General features: G+C 44.5%; 5 protein-coding genes across 5 annotated transcripts; all 5 read right to left on the bottom strand.

The window, feature by feature from the left end:
- Positions 1-109: 109 nt before the first annotated feature.
- On the bottom strand, positions 110-1,275 carry BHQ10_008368 (uncharacterized protein; the record flags this gene model as incomplete). Its single annotated transcript, XM_040881165.1, has 4 exons — positions 110-599; positions 660-749; positions 829-904; positions 969-1,275. The coding sequence occupies 4 exons, from the start codon at positions 1,273-1,275 to the stop codon at positions 110-112; spliced, it is 963 nt and encodes a 320-aa protein (XP_040736870.1).
- Positions 1,276-4,420: 3,145 nt separating this feature from the next.
- Positions 4,421-4,747, bottom strand: BHQ10_008369 (uncharacterized protein; the record flags this gene model as incomplete). Its single annotated transcript, XM_040881166.1, has 1 exon — positions 4,421-4,747. One exon carries the CDS (start codon positions 4,745-4,747, stop codon positions 4,421-4,423), a length of 327 nt encoding a protein of 108 aa, XP_040736871.1.
- A 1,087-nt stretch (positions 4,748-5,834) lies between these two features.
- Positions 5,835-7,679, bottom strand: BHQ10_008370 (uncharacterized protein; the record flags this gene model as incomplete). Its single annotated transcript, XM_040881168.1, has 3 exons — positions 5,835-6,326; positions 6,410-7,076; positions 7,165-7,679. 3 exons carry the CDS (start codon positions 7,677-7,679, stop codon positions 5,835-5,837), a joined length of 1,674 nt encoding a protein of 557 aa, XP_040736872.1.
- Positions 7,680-8,491: 812 nt separating this feature from the next.
- BHQ10_008371 (uncharacterized protein) lies at positions 8,492-9,380 on the bottom strand (the record flags this gene model as incomplete). The annotated part of the gene is made up of 2 exons (XM_040881169.1): positions 8,492-9,101; positions 9,163-9,380. The coding sequence occupies 2 exons, from the start codon at positions 9,378-9,380 to the stop codon at positions 8,492-8,494; spliced, it is 828 nt and encodes a 275-aa protein (XP_040736873.1).
- A 3,883-nt stretch (positions 9,381-13,263) lies between these two features.
- On the bottom strand, positions 13,264-14,136 carry BHQ10_008372 (uncharacterized protein; the record flags this gene model as incomplete). Its single annotated transcript, XM_040881170.1, has 1 exon — positions 13,264-14,136. The coding sequence occupies one exon, from the start codon at positions 14,134-14,136 to the stop codon at positions 13,264-13,266; it is 873 nt and encodes a 290-aa protein (XP_040736874.1).
- Between the last annotated feature and the right edge of the window lie 891 nt (positions 14,137-15,027).

Consider the following 15,027-nt stretch of genomic DNA (forward strand, 5'->3'; position numbering starts at 1 on the left):
AGTAGCTATTCGCGAACGGATTACTCATGGGTGCAACAAATACTAGAAAAATAGGTAATTGTTCAGGCCTAGAACTAATTGACCTCGGTGGTCGGGCACACAGTGAAAATCAATCCAACGGTTTATGAGGATTCAAATCCGTCATGATGTCCTTGCCAAACTCCTGCAATCCGATTCGAAGCCAATCTGGGAGTGCACGCGTAATGGGCGATATATAAGCCGAAGATGGCAACATGATATTCTGCGCTCGGCCACTCCACAATATCTCAGCAATTGCAGAACCAACGTCTGAAGGTTGTAAGGGTTGCACTGAAGGAGGCAACTTAATGCCTGTAAACATTTTGGTGCTCACCGCAGACGGTGATACGCATGATACGCGCACTGCGGGGGCCTTGTAGACATGGCGTAATTCGGTCTGAAGACCTTCGTAGATGGCTAAAGTAGCGGCTTTGGTGGCTGCGTAGTCTACTACCCCCGCTGTTGCTAGATGTCCCGTCTGCGAGGCAAGCATCACGAAGTGGCCGTGGTTCTTCTCGGCGATCGAGGGTAGGAATGTTTTGATGGTCCACAAAAGGCCGAGACTATTGACACCGAATGTTCTAAAGTTTGTAAACATCAGTTAATGCGAATAGTAGTTGTTAGAAGCTGAATGTACTTACAATTCGATATCACGTTTAGTGGCTCSCAGCAATGGCTTGCCGCGACAGATTCCSGCGTTTGCTACGACACATGTAGGTGCGCCGACCTCGCTGAATCCAAAGTTGGTCAATAATAAATTCATGCATATTAGATGCATCTTACATGCGAAAAAAAAATAGCTTGACATACCGAGTTACGGTGGCTGCAACTGCCTGAACTTCGTCAAAGTTTGTCAAATCGCATCGATAGTAGTGCAGATTTTCGGCTTGTGAAATCAATTAGCTCTCTCAGTTGAGGAGCAAAAGCTTGCTAGCAGATGGGTATCTCACGAGCGTCATAAGTCAGTGGTAAAATGTCTAGGACAACCACTTTAGTTCCCTTTGTAGCCAATTTCTGCGCCGCAGCAGCACCGATGCCATTAGAACCTCCTGTAATTAGGATGATCTCCTTGTGCCAGTCGAAAGAATCGGTAACGCCGTTATTCAATGCTCGACGACTCAAGTAGCGATTTAATCTGTATGCGATATACGGAAGACCCAGCCAATAGGTAAGCTTCCAGGGTGGTACAGGCAGTTGCCTTGCATACTGCTCGAAGAGAGCGGGCAGTTCAGATGCAATAGTTTGTATGTTTTGCATTTTTAAAAGCAATTGTATTGATACAGATGAAGCTCACTTAAAGTTGCTGAAGGTGACTCAATTGCACTTGCATAAATTTCTCTTGTACTACACAGCTAACCAAGAGCTATGAAACAATATAGTCTTAGTTCCAGGACACCCCAGCTTCCGATAACAGCATTCGAATATAATAAAATACAATCCCACGAAAATGACAGAACGGCCAATCGGCGACCGTTACAGTAATAATGGTAATAACATGACCCACTGAGGCTGTAACTTACACGTCTTACGGATTTCAATGTCCTTAAAGGGAAATTGGGGTCGGGTTGATAAGAGACAAAATTAGATCAGCGGGGACGAATCAATGTGGAACTGGAGTAGCTTCTTCTGCACGGATCGGCTGAGTACCTCGAATTTAGATGAATAGCTGAATCTAGATGATGCACGAAAATTTTGCGACATGGCGTTAACTGCACGCAATGGTATAACATGTACGTACGTGTAATTATTTGTATTTGTAACAAAATCAATAGGGCGGGGTACTAGGATGCAAACAAAGCAGACTCAAACAGAGCGATAAGGCCGACGACAAGGGCTAAGGCTTCTTGTCATTTGCGCCGATTGGGAACAAATGAATAATGTGAAACTTTTCTTTACCACGCATACACTTGTCGAGGCTCAACTAATCCTGCAAAAAAGCTGAAGTCTCGTGGGATCGATGGCCGTTTGGTAACAGTTAACATTAGCGAACTCTGGCAAACGTAATCAGTACAGCGAGATATATATATGAAGTCGATGGGTTTATCCTCTAGTCACAGGCTACATTGAGCATAACTTTCCGAATCATATATATATATGGTCTGCTTCCATGAGACGGCATCTAAACAGCCTACTACAAAAGTCGCACGTGCTGATCAATGGTGTATTGCCAGTATTGGATTTTAGCAGAAGCTAGCGCGGCTGTTATGTACGCTCTGATGTCTATAGATCAGTCACGCCTGAGATGCATCACCACATTGTCTTGACTTTCAAGGTGAAATTTTGCTATTTTCTTATCCAAATGTTGAACATTCGGACTATTTGACCCTACAAAAACATGGCTAATCACAAACATACATATAATTTGTTGCTAGCTTCATCTGCGTAGGCAAATACTGATGGGCTGCATGATCCATTGATATAAAATATGGGTTTCCAAAAGACAACGCTGTTGTAGCTCTACTCATAATAGGTGCAACGATTTGGTTTACGATTCTGGTATTAAAGTTTCACCAATGGCCGTTTGCAAGCAGTTTTTGACCMAGGCACTGCCACCACAATTTCTTCTCCGGCCCGTTTGTGTTTTTTTGTTCCATTAGGCCTTGCAGCTTTTGTTTCTCTTCTTAATTAACTAATGAGCTACTCATTTCCTCGCTAAGCAGCAGCCTCTCCCACCTAATCCTATCTTGTCTTCCCTTCTCATCCTCAAACTTCTTTCCTGTCTTACTACCGACTCCCCTCCTACTACACTACAAGAAAACACCTAAAAAAAAAAAGAAAAGGGACACCAATTACTCAAGTCTTCTACTTTCGACTTAATGTGGCTGTTAAGAGCTGACTGTGGACATTTAATGCAGATTAATCTTACAATTTAGTCAAAGAAAAGGATGAATATGCCTAGCTAGGGCATGGCTCTTCAAACTTTATTTGACAGACTCGTTATTTTATACATGGCCCAGATTTCCTTGAACTTCAACACCAGCCTGGACTTCTCGGTCCTGGTGATGTGTGTTACCCAAGTGCGAAGCTGCTGTATTCGCTAATCTCTTGCATGAGCCTAGTATTTTTGTAATTCCATGATTCAGTGAAAATAACAAATGGTCCTACGTTGCCTACATTGTTCATGAAGAGGGCAGTATCTGTCCTTTGACTCTTCTTTGATCTAGGCACCCAGGTCTCTAGCATAAGCAGCCCCTCAACATGACAACAACAATAGACTTGTCGCTATGGTGTAAAACTTACTATGCCTTTCTACCAGCAATTGCAGGCTTCGCCTATGGTTGGGTAAATGCCTCAACGAGCAGAATTCTCACGATGCCTTGGTTCCTCTCCTACTTCCACATACCCACTGCATACAGACAGGGAACTATGACTGCATCTCAGATAGCCGTAGAGTTTGGAGGGTCACTACAGATTAGATTTCTGTTCTCTGGCCGCTTGGGTCGGCGAGTGGCAATTCTGCTACGTGTTCTGGTATATCTTATCAGCCAAGCTGTTATCACTGCCTCGCAGAATCAAGGTTTGTGTATCACTGAGCGGGCAGTAAACTGGTTGGGCGCCGGAGGATCATTTCAAACCATCACACTGGTATCGCTGTGAGCTTGTTGGTCGCTTATTGGGTCCAATATAGGGCGTTGAATATCTCTGGCAACGCAGCCTGGAGGCTGTGTTTCTCCCTCCAACTCATCCCAGGCACCGTCGTCGGCGCCTTGATATCTTCTGGCCTGAGCCTCTGCGTAGCTTGTTTCAAAATAATTGTATCAAAGAAGCATTGGCTGTTCTAGCTAGGATTCATGCAAAAGGAAATCAAAGCGCTCCGGTTATTCAATCTGAATTGAAAGAGATTCGAGTAATAGTCGAATTTGGGTGAAGACTACCTACCTCATCTTATTTGATCCTACTCTTTGGGAAATAATATCGGCGCCGTAGATGATAGCACTGGTTTGGTACGTAGAGTGGTGGCAGTTCTCCATACCTAGGCCACCCGACAAAGTAGCCAATCTCGTGGCAAATGACATTGTATCTGATTGTCTATATATACACCGGGGTTGAAGTTCAATGTTGGATATGGCACCCGTTGACGGGATTCGATCCAATTCGGTTCGACTTCGTCCTTCTTCAGACTTTCCAAGTACGTGAATTGTTTCGGACTTTGTTGATCAATTTACGCACAATCACCAACGAACTTGATACAACACACTCCTTGGCTTCACCGTGATCTGCAGCTTGTTGTCATTTCCCCACTAGCTCGGTCATCTCGCTAATGTCCACTCTTCTTGCTTGAGGTAGGGAATACATAATTTCAATATTGAGAGAGAAGATTGCTCATTATCTGCTGGTGACCTGAAAGCATTTTAGTATACATAGGTGGTAGAAATATATGTCAGCTAAGGCACCAGAACGTCTAGGAAAACACATCCGCACCCATACTCATATGACGCATCGCAGCCTGAACGATCTCAAGGACTACCTCAATCTCATCCGCCGTTCTTGGTGTATAAATAAGCAGATACGTTGCCGGAATATTTACAATTTTCTCAAGCCTGCCTCCCAACGGCCTCCATCCAGCCAAAGCGTGGCGCTGGCCCCAACCAGCCTCGATGACCTTCTTAGCATCCGCCGGAGAAAGCACCACATGAAGGGAATGATCACCCGTTTCGTGGATATGTGCTAATTCCCCACCTGTTTGGTATGCTTCGCGTGCGCGAGTAATGTTTTCCAGGAGCCACATTGCGTCGCTATGTTTTTCCGCGTTTGAAGGTGCCACTTTAATTATGTGAGAGTTTTTGCTGGCCAAGGCGTAGAATGCCTTTACGAGTTCCTGTTCGATATATTCATTTAGTTAAAACTTTAAGAATGCGGGAACTGATTGAAAACAGACCTTTTGAATATTTCGACTGGAAAGCTGATCGATTTGTCTTTGTGGTACAACATGTGGACTAACAGCTGGCGTCACCCCATCACGATGAGGTATTTGACCGCCAACAAAGGTTAGATAAGATATATCCTCGCCTGCTAGGATCCTTTGCTCATAGATCGCAGTACTGAACATCTCTTGTCCAAACGGCGTAGCGAGGAACCTGGAGAAGAACCACCCAAGGGAATTGTGAGGAGGGCCGCCGGGGCCATAGGAAATAAAAAGTTTATAGTCTCGATAAGCAGGTATGGATAATGCTATAATTATAATTGTTGTGGTAGTCAAAAGTTGATGACGCTGAAGGACCGAAAACAAGCTAGCCATTGTAGTATATCGATGTATATGGTAAGGTCAAGTTGCAGAGTTTCTACGCTTAAATGCGTATGAAGCAGTTTCAATCAGCTTGGTGATAAATTTCTTCCCAAATGATCTCAATACTATAGAGACAGTATTTATGGATCAAAACATTATGCGTGACTGAACTTCGGAACACGACGGATCGAAAATTAAATGAAACCTGCATTTCAGCTGCATGCCTAGTCCTGTTTTCGGATGTACGGCTCGCTCTCTGTGCTGCATCAGGCAGGGTCCAAAAACTTTTAAAACCGCGTGACATCAATTTATCGTGCTTGCGACTGATAAGGGCATAGGCATTTCCAATCAGAATTTGGATTGCTGTCTCTGCAGTACAATAAAAACACGAACCCATGCGACCTGTGATATGAAGCTACTTTTACCTGCCAGGTCTGGCGATATGACTAGAGAATGGGCAACCCGGTGCGTTTTCGGAGACAAAATCATTCGCTGTTATATGCATTATTGCCACTTATGATTTATATTCGTATGTATATTGCGGCAATTCTTAGATCGGGATCCATGGTGATCAAATCAATATAGTCGTTCATCGATAAATGGAAGGATCATCCACCGGAATAAACCAACTGTCGGGATCGAGACGCGCGAAATCCACAATATCGCGATAAGTGTGACCATCTATGTTCCTTGCCTCCTCATTAGCACCATTTCTGCGCAATGCTTCGATAGCGTTCAATTGCAAATTCCGCGCCGCTTTATGCAGCGGCGTCTCGTGTAACATCGCATCTCTCGCGTTGATCAATGCGCCCGCTTTCAAAAGTAAATCAATCCCTACAACCCATCCCCCGGCAGCCGCTATATGTAGAGCCGTCGTGTCATGTAACATCTGCGCGTTAGGGTCTGCTCCAAAATCTAAGAGCATTCGTGACACTACTAGTTGCTTGGTTGTCATGGCCATTTGTAATGGTGTTTTCAGGTTTGGCGAGGTCAGAGGGTCGAGCCAGGCACCACGCTCGGAGAGATATTGAGTCATCTCTTGGTGACCGTAGAATGCTGCTTCATGCATCGCCGTCCAACCCTGGATTGACCAATCAGTGAAGCTCAGACAGATAGAATAAATATGGAAGGGAGAGTAGCATCGCATCAGAAGGGCTTTCATACATGGTTATAACTTCGCGCGTTTACATCCGCGCCGTTTTCCAACAATGTCTTCACAATGTTGATGTTATTATTCATAGAAGCCTCCTGCAACGAAGATCGACCAACAGTCGACCTTGCATTAGGATTAGCACCATTGCGCAGCAGTAGGCTGACAATAACTGGTCTGTCGCAAGCCGCTGCCCAATGTAATGGAACTCGACCACTCGATTGTTTTGGATCAGGCCTATTTGGAGCATGGCGGTTAGTGGTGTATTGACGGAGTGAAACAGCAGACCCTCTGCGGATGAGTAATTCGGCAATGTTAGGTCTACCCAGCTCGGCAGCCCATGAAAGTGCAGTTCGTCCGTCTTGATCTTGACTATCCACATCAACGACCTTTAGGGCTTCGATTGTATCCGTAATGGATCCATCTTTGACCGTTTGAATTAGCATCTTGGTCAAAGTACTGTTATTTCGAGGCAGTTCCGGTTTTCGTTCGTCCTTCTCCTCCGTATTATCTTTTGAGGTGATCGGATAGTTCATGGTAGAAGCTGTATCTGCAAATTTGCGAAGGGCTGCACCGGCGTCTTGGTTGAATGCGTTCTCCAATTCACATGGAATTGTACTTTGTGTGCTCGTATACTCCGGCAGTTCTGTTTTGATGGCTGCCGATTTCAAAGTAAGAAGTCTGGTAATTTTTCCATTAGCACATATCATTCACCTATGTGTTCGTCTCGACCATGCTCGTGCAAAATGGGAATAGGGCGGGACTGTACAGGGTGGTGCTGCCCATGGCATCTGCAAAAGTGACCTTGGTTCGCTCCAACTGTGACACCAAACCATACACCTCTCTCCTTTTAAAATACCACTTCATATCGGCTCSACTAATTTTCCGATTTGTTTTGCTTGACGAATCGCTATCTATCACATTTTTCTCTGTTCCAGGTGTCCCGGGGGAATCATCCTCTTTTAAATGTGGTTGCAATTTTTCTGTTAAGCTTTTAAAAACATCGCAACAATTCGCCATGGGCTCCTCCAGCGCTTTCAGTGCGTGGCTGATGTCGGCGTCCCGGCCAACAATATCCTGCACGGTGGGAGAGCTTAGTGAGCCTTGAAGGTTGCAGACAAGTTTGTGGAAGGTATTGATGTCGCGAGTTATGTCAACAATCTCACGAGGAGCGTTCTTAATCGTTTTTAAGAAATCATAGAATTCCAAGGAAGCCTTTGCTGCGTATTCGGCCATCTGCGCAACAGCGGCGACGGTGCCTATGGCTCCGACGAATTCTGCCATTTTGATTTTCGTGTAATTTGAGCAAAGTTCTAACTTTTGGTTTGTTTTTATCCAGGTTATCTCCGGGTCCAGCTCTTTTCCTTTTTGTTGTGGTCTTGTCTTTTCCTGCCTATAATCGGCGTACCAGGGTATGTTTTCTTGGGAACGATCTCTTGCGACATGAGATGTCCAGTCCAGGCAGTGAAAGATTGTCGCATATAAATGCTTTTGTGGATTTGTATTAAGCAAATTCAAATAAAGCCTCATCGATTGAATAGATGTTGGAATATACATGCAATCTTTTTTTATAAATAGTAATTTTTCAGCCAAGTCTAACAATAGCATGATCGAATTATGCATTTGTTGCCACTGAATCAAGTTCCGCTCGTGCCCTTATTGGGTGTTATCCAGGCACTAAAAGCCGATAAATGGTCCCTAAAACTTAGCTAGTGCTCAGAGTTGCTGGCGTTGCAAGTTCACGGCCACTGCTACTGGCAATTTCATTTGTTGTTTGGTGGCAGTGCTGCGGATCGTCCCGGATTGTGGACCGGGAAGGTTGTTGGAGACGGTACTCGATATGTCAACGTCCCATAACTGGTCAAATTTTTTAATTCTCACGTAAGTCTGTGTTGACCCTCTATGAGATGAAGTTACATACCCCCCTCACTCATCCGCTATGATATTCTATCCTTAATGTAAGGCCGTGACAATAACGGTACGCAGTAGTAGGTCTATTACAGAAAGCAGAAATTATTGATTGATATTCATAATGATTGCATCCTTCCTATCGAACATGCTCTATCGAACATGCTCTGCTAATTGAGTACGCAGGATTATGATGAGACGTAAGCTTGTCCAGAGGCGCTCAGAGCATCGCCAGCATCATCGAGCAAATAGTCAGGGAAGACCCCAAAGTAAGCATATCTCTCAACGTAGTCCTGGCTGTCCAACCAAGGAATAACACTTTCCAGGAAAGTTGCCTGCTGATCGTCACTTCCGTAGCATTGAAATTCCGTGATCCAAATGGGCAATTGCAACGTATTATAAGCATCGGTGACGTTACTTGTGAACCAATCTGCGCCCGACTCGCCATTTCCAGGTTCACAGTCCTGGTACCAGTGAATGCAAGCAAAGTCGAAATGGCAGCCAGTGCAGTTGCCCATGAAATAGCTTGTCCATACTCGGGAGCTGTAATCACCGCCAGACGAAGTGCTGTCGTAGTTGTTCCAGAGGACATTGGGGGCACCAATTCGAACGATGTCGGCGTAGGGCTGCATGTAGGTCAAATAGCCTTGAGCGGCGTTGGCAGGGAGGATATTGGAGGAGCCGGAGTATGTGAGATCTGGCTCATTGAATCCGAGGATATTAACTGTGCCGGCCGTCTTAACTGCGGCCGTCCAATCTGGATCATTGCCGGAGGGTAATCCCCAAAGCATAGGGACGCTATACAATGTGTTAAGATATTTATTGAAGTTGACTCGTCGAGTCAGGAATCGGTACTTACAACTCGAAAACAGACGATAGGTTCCATGAGGGATAACCCCAATCATAGCCCCAAGTCACTTGAGACGAGTTGGCAAAGAATTCATTCGCATAGGATGCGTTGCCATAAACGTTATTATTGTTATATGCAAGACCTCTTTTGCCTGTTCCACTTGTTGCTGCTGTTGCTATGGTCGCTGTCGCAAGAACTGCGACCACAGTTGATCGGATGAATGCCATTTTGGATTTACGTAGACAGGCAATGATCTAAAATATTCGACAAAGTAGGTGAAAAAAGACTCTTTTATATTTCTTTACTTGTTAGGATCGACATTGATGACTATCCACAATATCGTCCCCTAATAATAGTCCTCTCGTAGTAATGCAACTTAGAATCTTAGATGTGCGTATCCATCGCTACTTCTCCAAAAGACCCGTAAAATTGAAACAAGAATTCTCGGAAACACCACTTCATCTGTGTTTCAAGCACCGAGCTCTTACTCTAGAAGGGTTAGGCGATGCTACCCCAATTGACTCTGAGGCTGACGGAGGCTCTTAGCGCTGATGATACTCAGTGGTCGGTTGTAACAGAATTGCTCTAGTGCAGATTTAGCCTACAGTGGGACGGTTGTTCCTCAACCTAAGTAAAGGTCATGGGGGTCGAAATGCGGAGATTTAACACAGGCTAGAACATTTGAAGTGCTATGCATGCTAGGAAGAACTCCGCATCCCACTTATTCAAGCATTTGGTAGTTGCATATGTAGTACCACCATCCCATGGCACGAAGACATCGAATTTTCCAACCGGCTCTACTAAAAATCCAATTAGGCAGTTCTTTTGATCTTTCCGATCAAAAGTAATCGCAAACACAAACACGACGTCGTATTAATATCAAATTATATAGAGCTAGTTGGAAGTTTGCTCCGCTAATTCGCCGGTCTGTGAACATGTGAAGAATGGAAAGTATTGAAACATACAATGTTCGTGTAATTAGAATCAATAATAGTCATATGCCGGATCTATCAAGTGTTGATTCAACGCTGTTTCTCGCACTACCCTGAATAATCGGAGGGTGGTGCAAGGAAATACCTTATTCATGGAAATGCTTCCCTACCAATTTCACGTACTTCTCCGCATCTACCATGTACACGAGACGACGAGATACCTCATCAAATTAAGAACATACATTAAACAACATTACTGAGTTGATCAGGATACCAACCACTGTCAGCCTTCAGTGTGATATCGGTTCTTCATTACGAACTTCAGTGTTACTTAACAACATGTATATCTACATCCGATCTGACAATCCTAGTCTTATTATTTTTGATACCGGCGTACATATATATTCCACTACTTCAGAAGTGTTCCCCAGATCATAGTCATTTGAATGCCGATAGATTGTCGGAGATAGAGCGAAAAGTGGGCATTGCATCCTTCGTAACAGGTGAGAATGGTGTCCGCGACACTTTTGTACGAACAATATTCATTCTGTAACTAAATAGCACCCTCTTTTCTAGCTCTTTCTAGAAATGAGTCAATTTGATTTCATCTTTGGAGGGCTTTCTTGGTCATTGTGGCCAAGAGTCATCGACGATTATATCACGCGTAAATCACATGACCGCATCGATTGCCTAATTTGGAACTGTTAACGAGATGCCCCTTATTGGTTTGGTCAGGGAAAAGGGTCAAGTGCTTTGCGAGATTTAAGTAAGATGAGTAGAATTTCACTTTCTTCTTTATTTATTTTGTAATACACACCTTTTTCGACTAAGTATGCGTTACCTCTTCCTCGCATCTCGTTGACCGTCGCTCACTTCCTAGACCAATATAGCCGAACCCGAAAAATGGAATTAGAGGAGCGAAGACCTTCAACCGAGAATACATTAAGCAGAGCTCAAGATGTCCGATCAGAAGTTATCGAAGAGCAACAGCAGATGAGGACGTATCTCTCGGGATGGAGGCTTCATGTTTTGACTGGCGGGKATGAAGCGGACCCCGACCCGAAATATAGTCGAAGAACATGCTAACCCGTTGGTGAAATAGAATGTGGATAGCACTTTTCCTGTCGACAGTAGAAACAACAATTGTCAGCACCTCGTTGGTCTCGATTACCAACGCATTGAGCGGCTTCGACGAACGCGACTGGATAGTGACTGCATATTTGTTGACATACACTGGTGCGATAGCCCTAATTGGCCTGAAACGGATGAATTGAAACAAAGCTGACGATAAAAAGGGTTTCTCACAATATACGCAAAACTCGGGGATATTTTGGGCCGGAAGACATTGTTCATAATCGGATTAACGAGCTTCATTTTATTCTCGATTTTGTGTGGAATATCCACCAACATTGTTGAGCTGTAAGTGTTGGGAAATGCCATTATCAACCCTTTATGGTAATAGCTAAAGATCCTCAAGCATAATATTTCGCGCTTTCCAGGGCTTCGGGGCCTCTGGAATCTATTCGTTAACGCTTGTGATAGCACCGACAATTATCCCGTCGGGACAGATGCCTAAATATATTGCTCTCATGTCTACAGTTTTCGCCTTGGCAAGTGTGGTGGGACCTTTGATGGGAGGAGCAATATCAGAGAGCGGGCAATGGAAATGGGTGTTTTTATTCAAGTCTGTCCCCGATTCGACCATCGAATTATTGAAGTAATGCTGATCACAACGTGGACAAAAAGTGCGCCAGCGGGATTTCTTGCCAGTGCAGTTATTATCATCACTCTGCCTTCCGCTTCAAACCCCAATTCAAAATCATCCAACAAGGCAGTTGGCCGAAGAAAGCTGTCTTTAAAGAATTTGCGACGGATCGACTTTATCGGTGTAGGATTCCTGCTTGCTGCATCCGCTTTGCTTGTCTTTGCTTTTGAAAGTGCTGGAATCAACTACGGATGGAATAGTGTCACGATCATAGCTACATTGGTGCTTGGATGTGTACTATTCATTGGATTCATTATGTGGGAAATATGGTTACAGCAGAGACCAGTTCAGATCCCAGAACCGGTCTTTCCACCGCGAATTCTCAAAAGTCGACTGATGGTGTCTATGTTTGCGTACGTTCCTGAGACTGACCCCTTGCGCCCAATGAAGTGAATATGACCGCCTAATAACTTTTTCAAGGGCATCATTCTTTTTAGGATTCCCATTCACCTCGGTCGTAGTCAACATACCACAGAGAGCTCAAGCAGTATATGCATTCAGCTCCCAACACGCCGGTGTCACACTTTTGCCTCTTTTACTTAGTTCTCCATTAGCGACAGCAACTTCTGGGCTTCTGACATCAAACGGAAAAGTACCGCCAGTCTATCTCGTTATTGCCGGAGCAGTCATTCAAATCATCGGCATGGGTTTGACTTGTTCACTGCCGACAGATACTTTGAATTATCCACCTCAACAGTATGGCTTCGAAGTAGTGATGGGCATTGGGTTTGGACTGACTCTGAGTACAATTCTCAACCTTGCGCCGCTTGTTGCGGACGAAAATGATTTGCGTCAGTGGTCATCCCGATAGTTGAATGTCAAGTTTATTAATGATTCCTGCTGATATCACAAAAATAGCTGTTACTATGGGCGCATTGACACAAGTTCGTGTTCTCGGAGGAACTTTTGGGCTTGCAATTAGGTAAAATAATTTTTCCTTCAAGACTAATCTGTGAGTATGGTTTATTGGCTAATGTTAATATTAGTGCCACGATTCTCAACGACCATGTGACGCGCAAATTGTCACTATTGCTTGGTCCACAGGAGCTTCAGGCAATATCAAACTCACTTGATGCAATCAAACATCTGCCACCAAATCAGCAACACGCCGTACGCGTTGCCTTTGCTGAAGGGTTCAATAGGCAGAATATTGTTTTGACGGCATTTTCTGCAGCGGCTTTGTTTTCATGCTTCGGGCTTTGGGAGAGGCGACCGCGGAAGACTGAAAAGTCTAACCCTTAAGTGATGGAATCCCGAACTGGGGTATTGTCTAATCAAAGTTGTTATAGTCGAGATCGAGTGTTGGAAAGCCCACTATTGGAAAGACCAATGACTCTTGATCATGATTTGAAGGGTATACGACCTCGGTACGAAACACAATTTTTATCTTGCTGCCGATGGTCATATCAATTATCACTTGTGCTCTGATTGCTTCTGAATAAATTTTATAATCTGATCAAATCCCTCGGGCTCCTTTATCCAGTGACCGTCTTCCTCGGCGCCTGTAAACTCGCTCCATTCAACATGGTTGGCAAGGTTTTTGAAAATCCCTGCTGCTTGTCGCCCAAGTTCGACTGGTACCCAAATATCATCCGTGCCATGGCTCAGGAATATTGGTGTAGATATGCGAAATTGATTTTCGCGTGTGGCTGGTGGCGTGCTTTGTAAATCCTTTATGTTGGGAAACATTTCAACAAGCAGTTTCTGAATTTCTCCTGAAGTAAGCCCGCGCGCCAACGAGTGGTGGCCATGTAATTGCTTGTCAAGAGATTCCAATCGATTCGCAAATGGTAACCAGCCACAGAAACCCAGAAATCCGCCTATTGATTCTTGATGTCGGTTCAGTGCTGTGCAGCATAACAATATCCACAAGGCGGTAGCCATTCCTTGGCTGATTCCACCTATATAAAGGCGACCAGCTTTTCCATCGAGCAGCTCAATCTCCTTCTCAATAACCTCTAGAATATCTACCATCGACTCTCTCAACCCGGGTATCTGTAAATCAGACCTCTCGTTGATATCGGTCAGAGAATAGGCATCAAACCATGAACATATTTCCTCTTCAAAACGAGTGCTCCATCTGCTGCGTGAAGTAGGGAACACCCAGCGCCAACCGGGAAGGTGGGACGCTAGACTTTTGCCATCAACTGTCTGCGAAGACAGAAAGTCTTCCGCAAATTCACGTCCATTGCTCCCTCGACCATGTAAAAGGATGGCTGTGTTGGTATGAAGACCACGTGTCGCATGAACATGGGGTTCAGAAGGATAGGGTTCGTTGATGGACATAATGGTGCGTAAAATGGCAGACGCTGTTGTCCGTGATCAATGATGGTTCGAAAGGGTAGTCTGTAGCTGGAATTTGGCAATTCCACAACCAATTAATTTGCTACCCCTCGATTTAGATCATCAAGTGGGTCCGGAGCTGAAAAGCTGGCGCTGATTTCGTTGATTACTCGGCCGTAACGCTGCGCTAGATAAAGTAAAGCGGCCGTGCTGATAGACTGCATAGAATCATGAAGGGGAGTTTGGGTTGCATATGGTAATTTACTCCGTAAAAGATACTCAGCCCGTGAAGCAAGTTGGTGAGATTTTAGATATCAGCTCTTGACAAGTTGACTTTACCGCTATCCCGAATATAGTGAGCGCAGCGCATATATTCACTGTGAGCTCCCACTGGATATCAGCTTGACCTCGTTGGAAGTATTGCCAGAAAATCCCGTTACTAAATTAGCATACACAGCCTGCTATTTATTTTCTGTATGTAACGTGATGGAGATAATTTGCTCTCTTTTAGTTGGAGACACAGTACAATTCAATACACGATCCAACTCGATTTTTCACCTATTTTCTTTTTTGCAAGACCTGGTCATGGCAGCCAAGAGAACATCTAGGGCTAGAATGTCCTTGAAGGTATGGATTACAACTAGCGATAGTGGTAATGTTGACAGGAATTCTAGCTAGTTTGACAAATGAGGTCATTTAGATCCTGACTCGCTTAAATCTTATTTGGCCTTGGCCTTCATCCTTGGACGGAAACAATGTCAGTGCTCCTGCCGTATCCCACGCACTTGTTAAGCCCGGATGGATCAACTAGGTTGACAAATCGGGGTAAGCATTCAAAAATCTCAGGGTGCGGCTGATGTGAACAAAAAGTTCATTGGTGTTGTGTTGGCAGAA

The sequence above is a fragment of the Talaromyces amestolkiae genome, assembly GCF_001896365.1.
Source record: "Talaromyces amestolkiae strain CIB chromosome Unknown scaffold19.1, whole genome shotgun sequence".
Lineage (NCBI taxonomy): Eukaryota > Fungi > Ascomycota > Eurotiomycetes > Eurotiales > Trichocomaceae > Talaromyces > Talaromyces amestolkiae.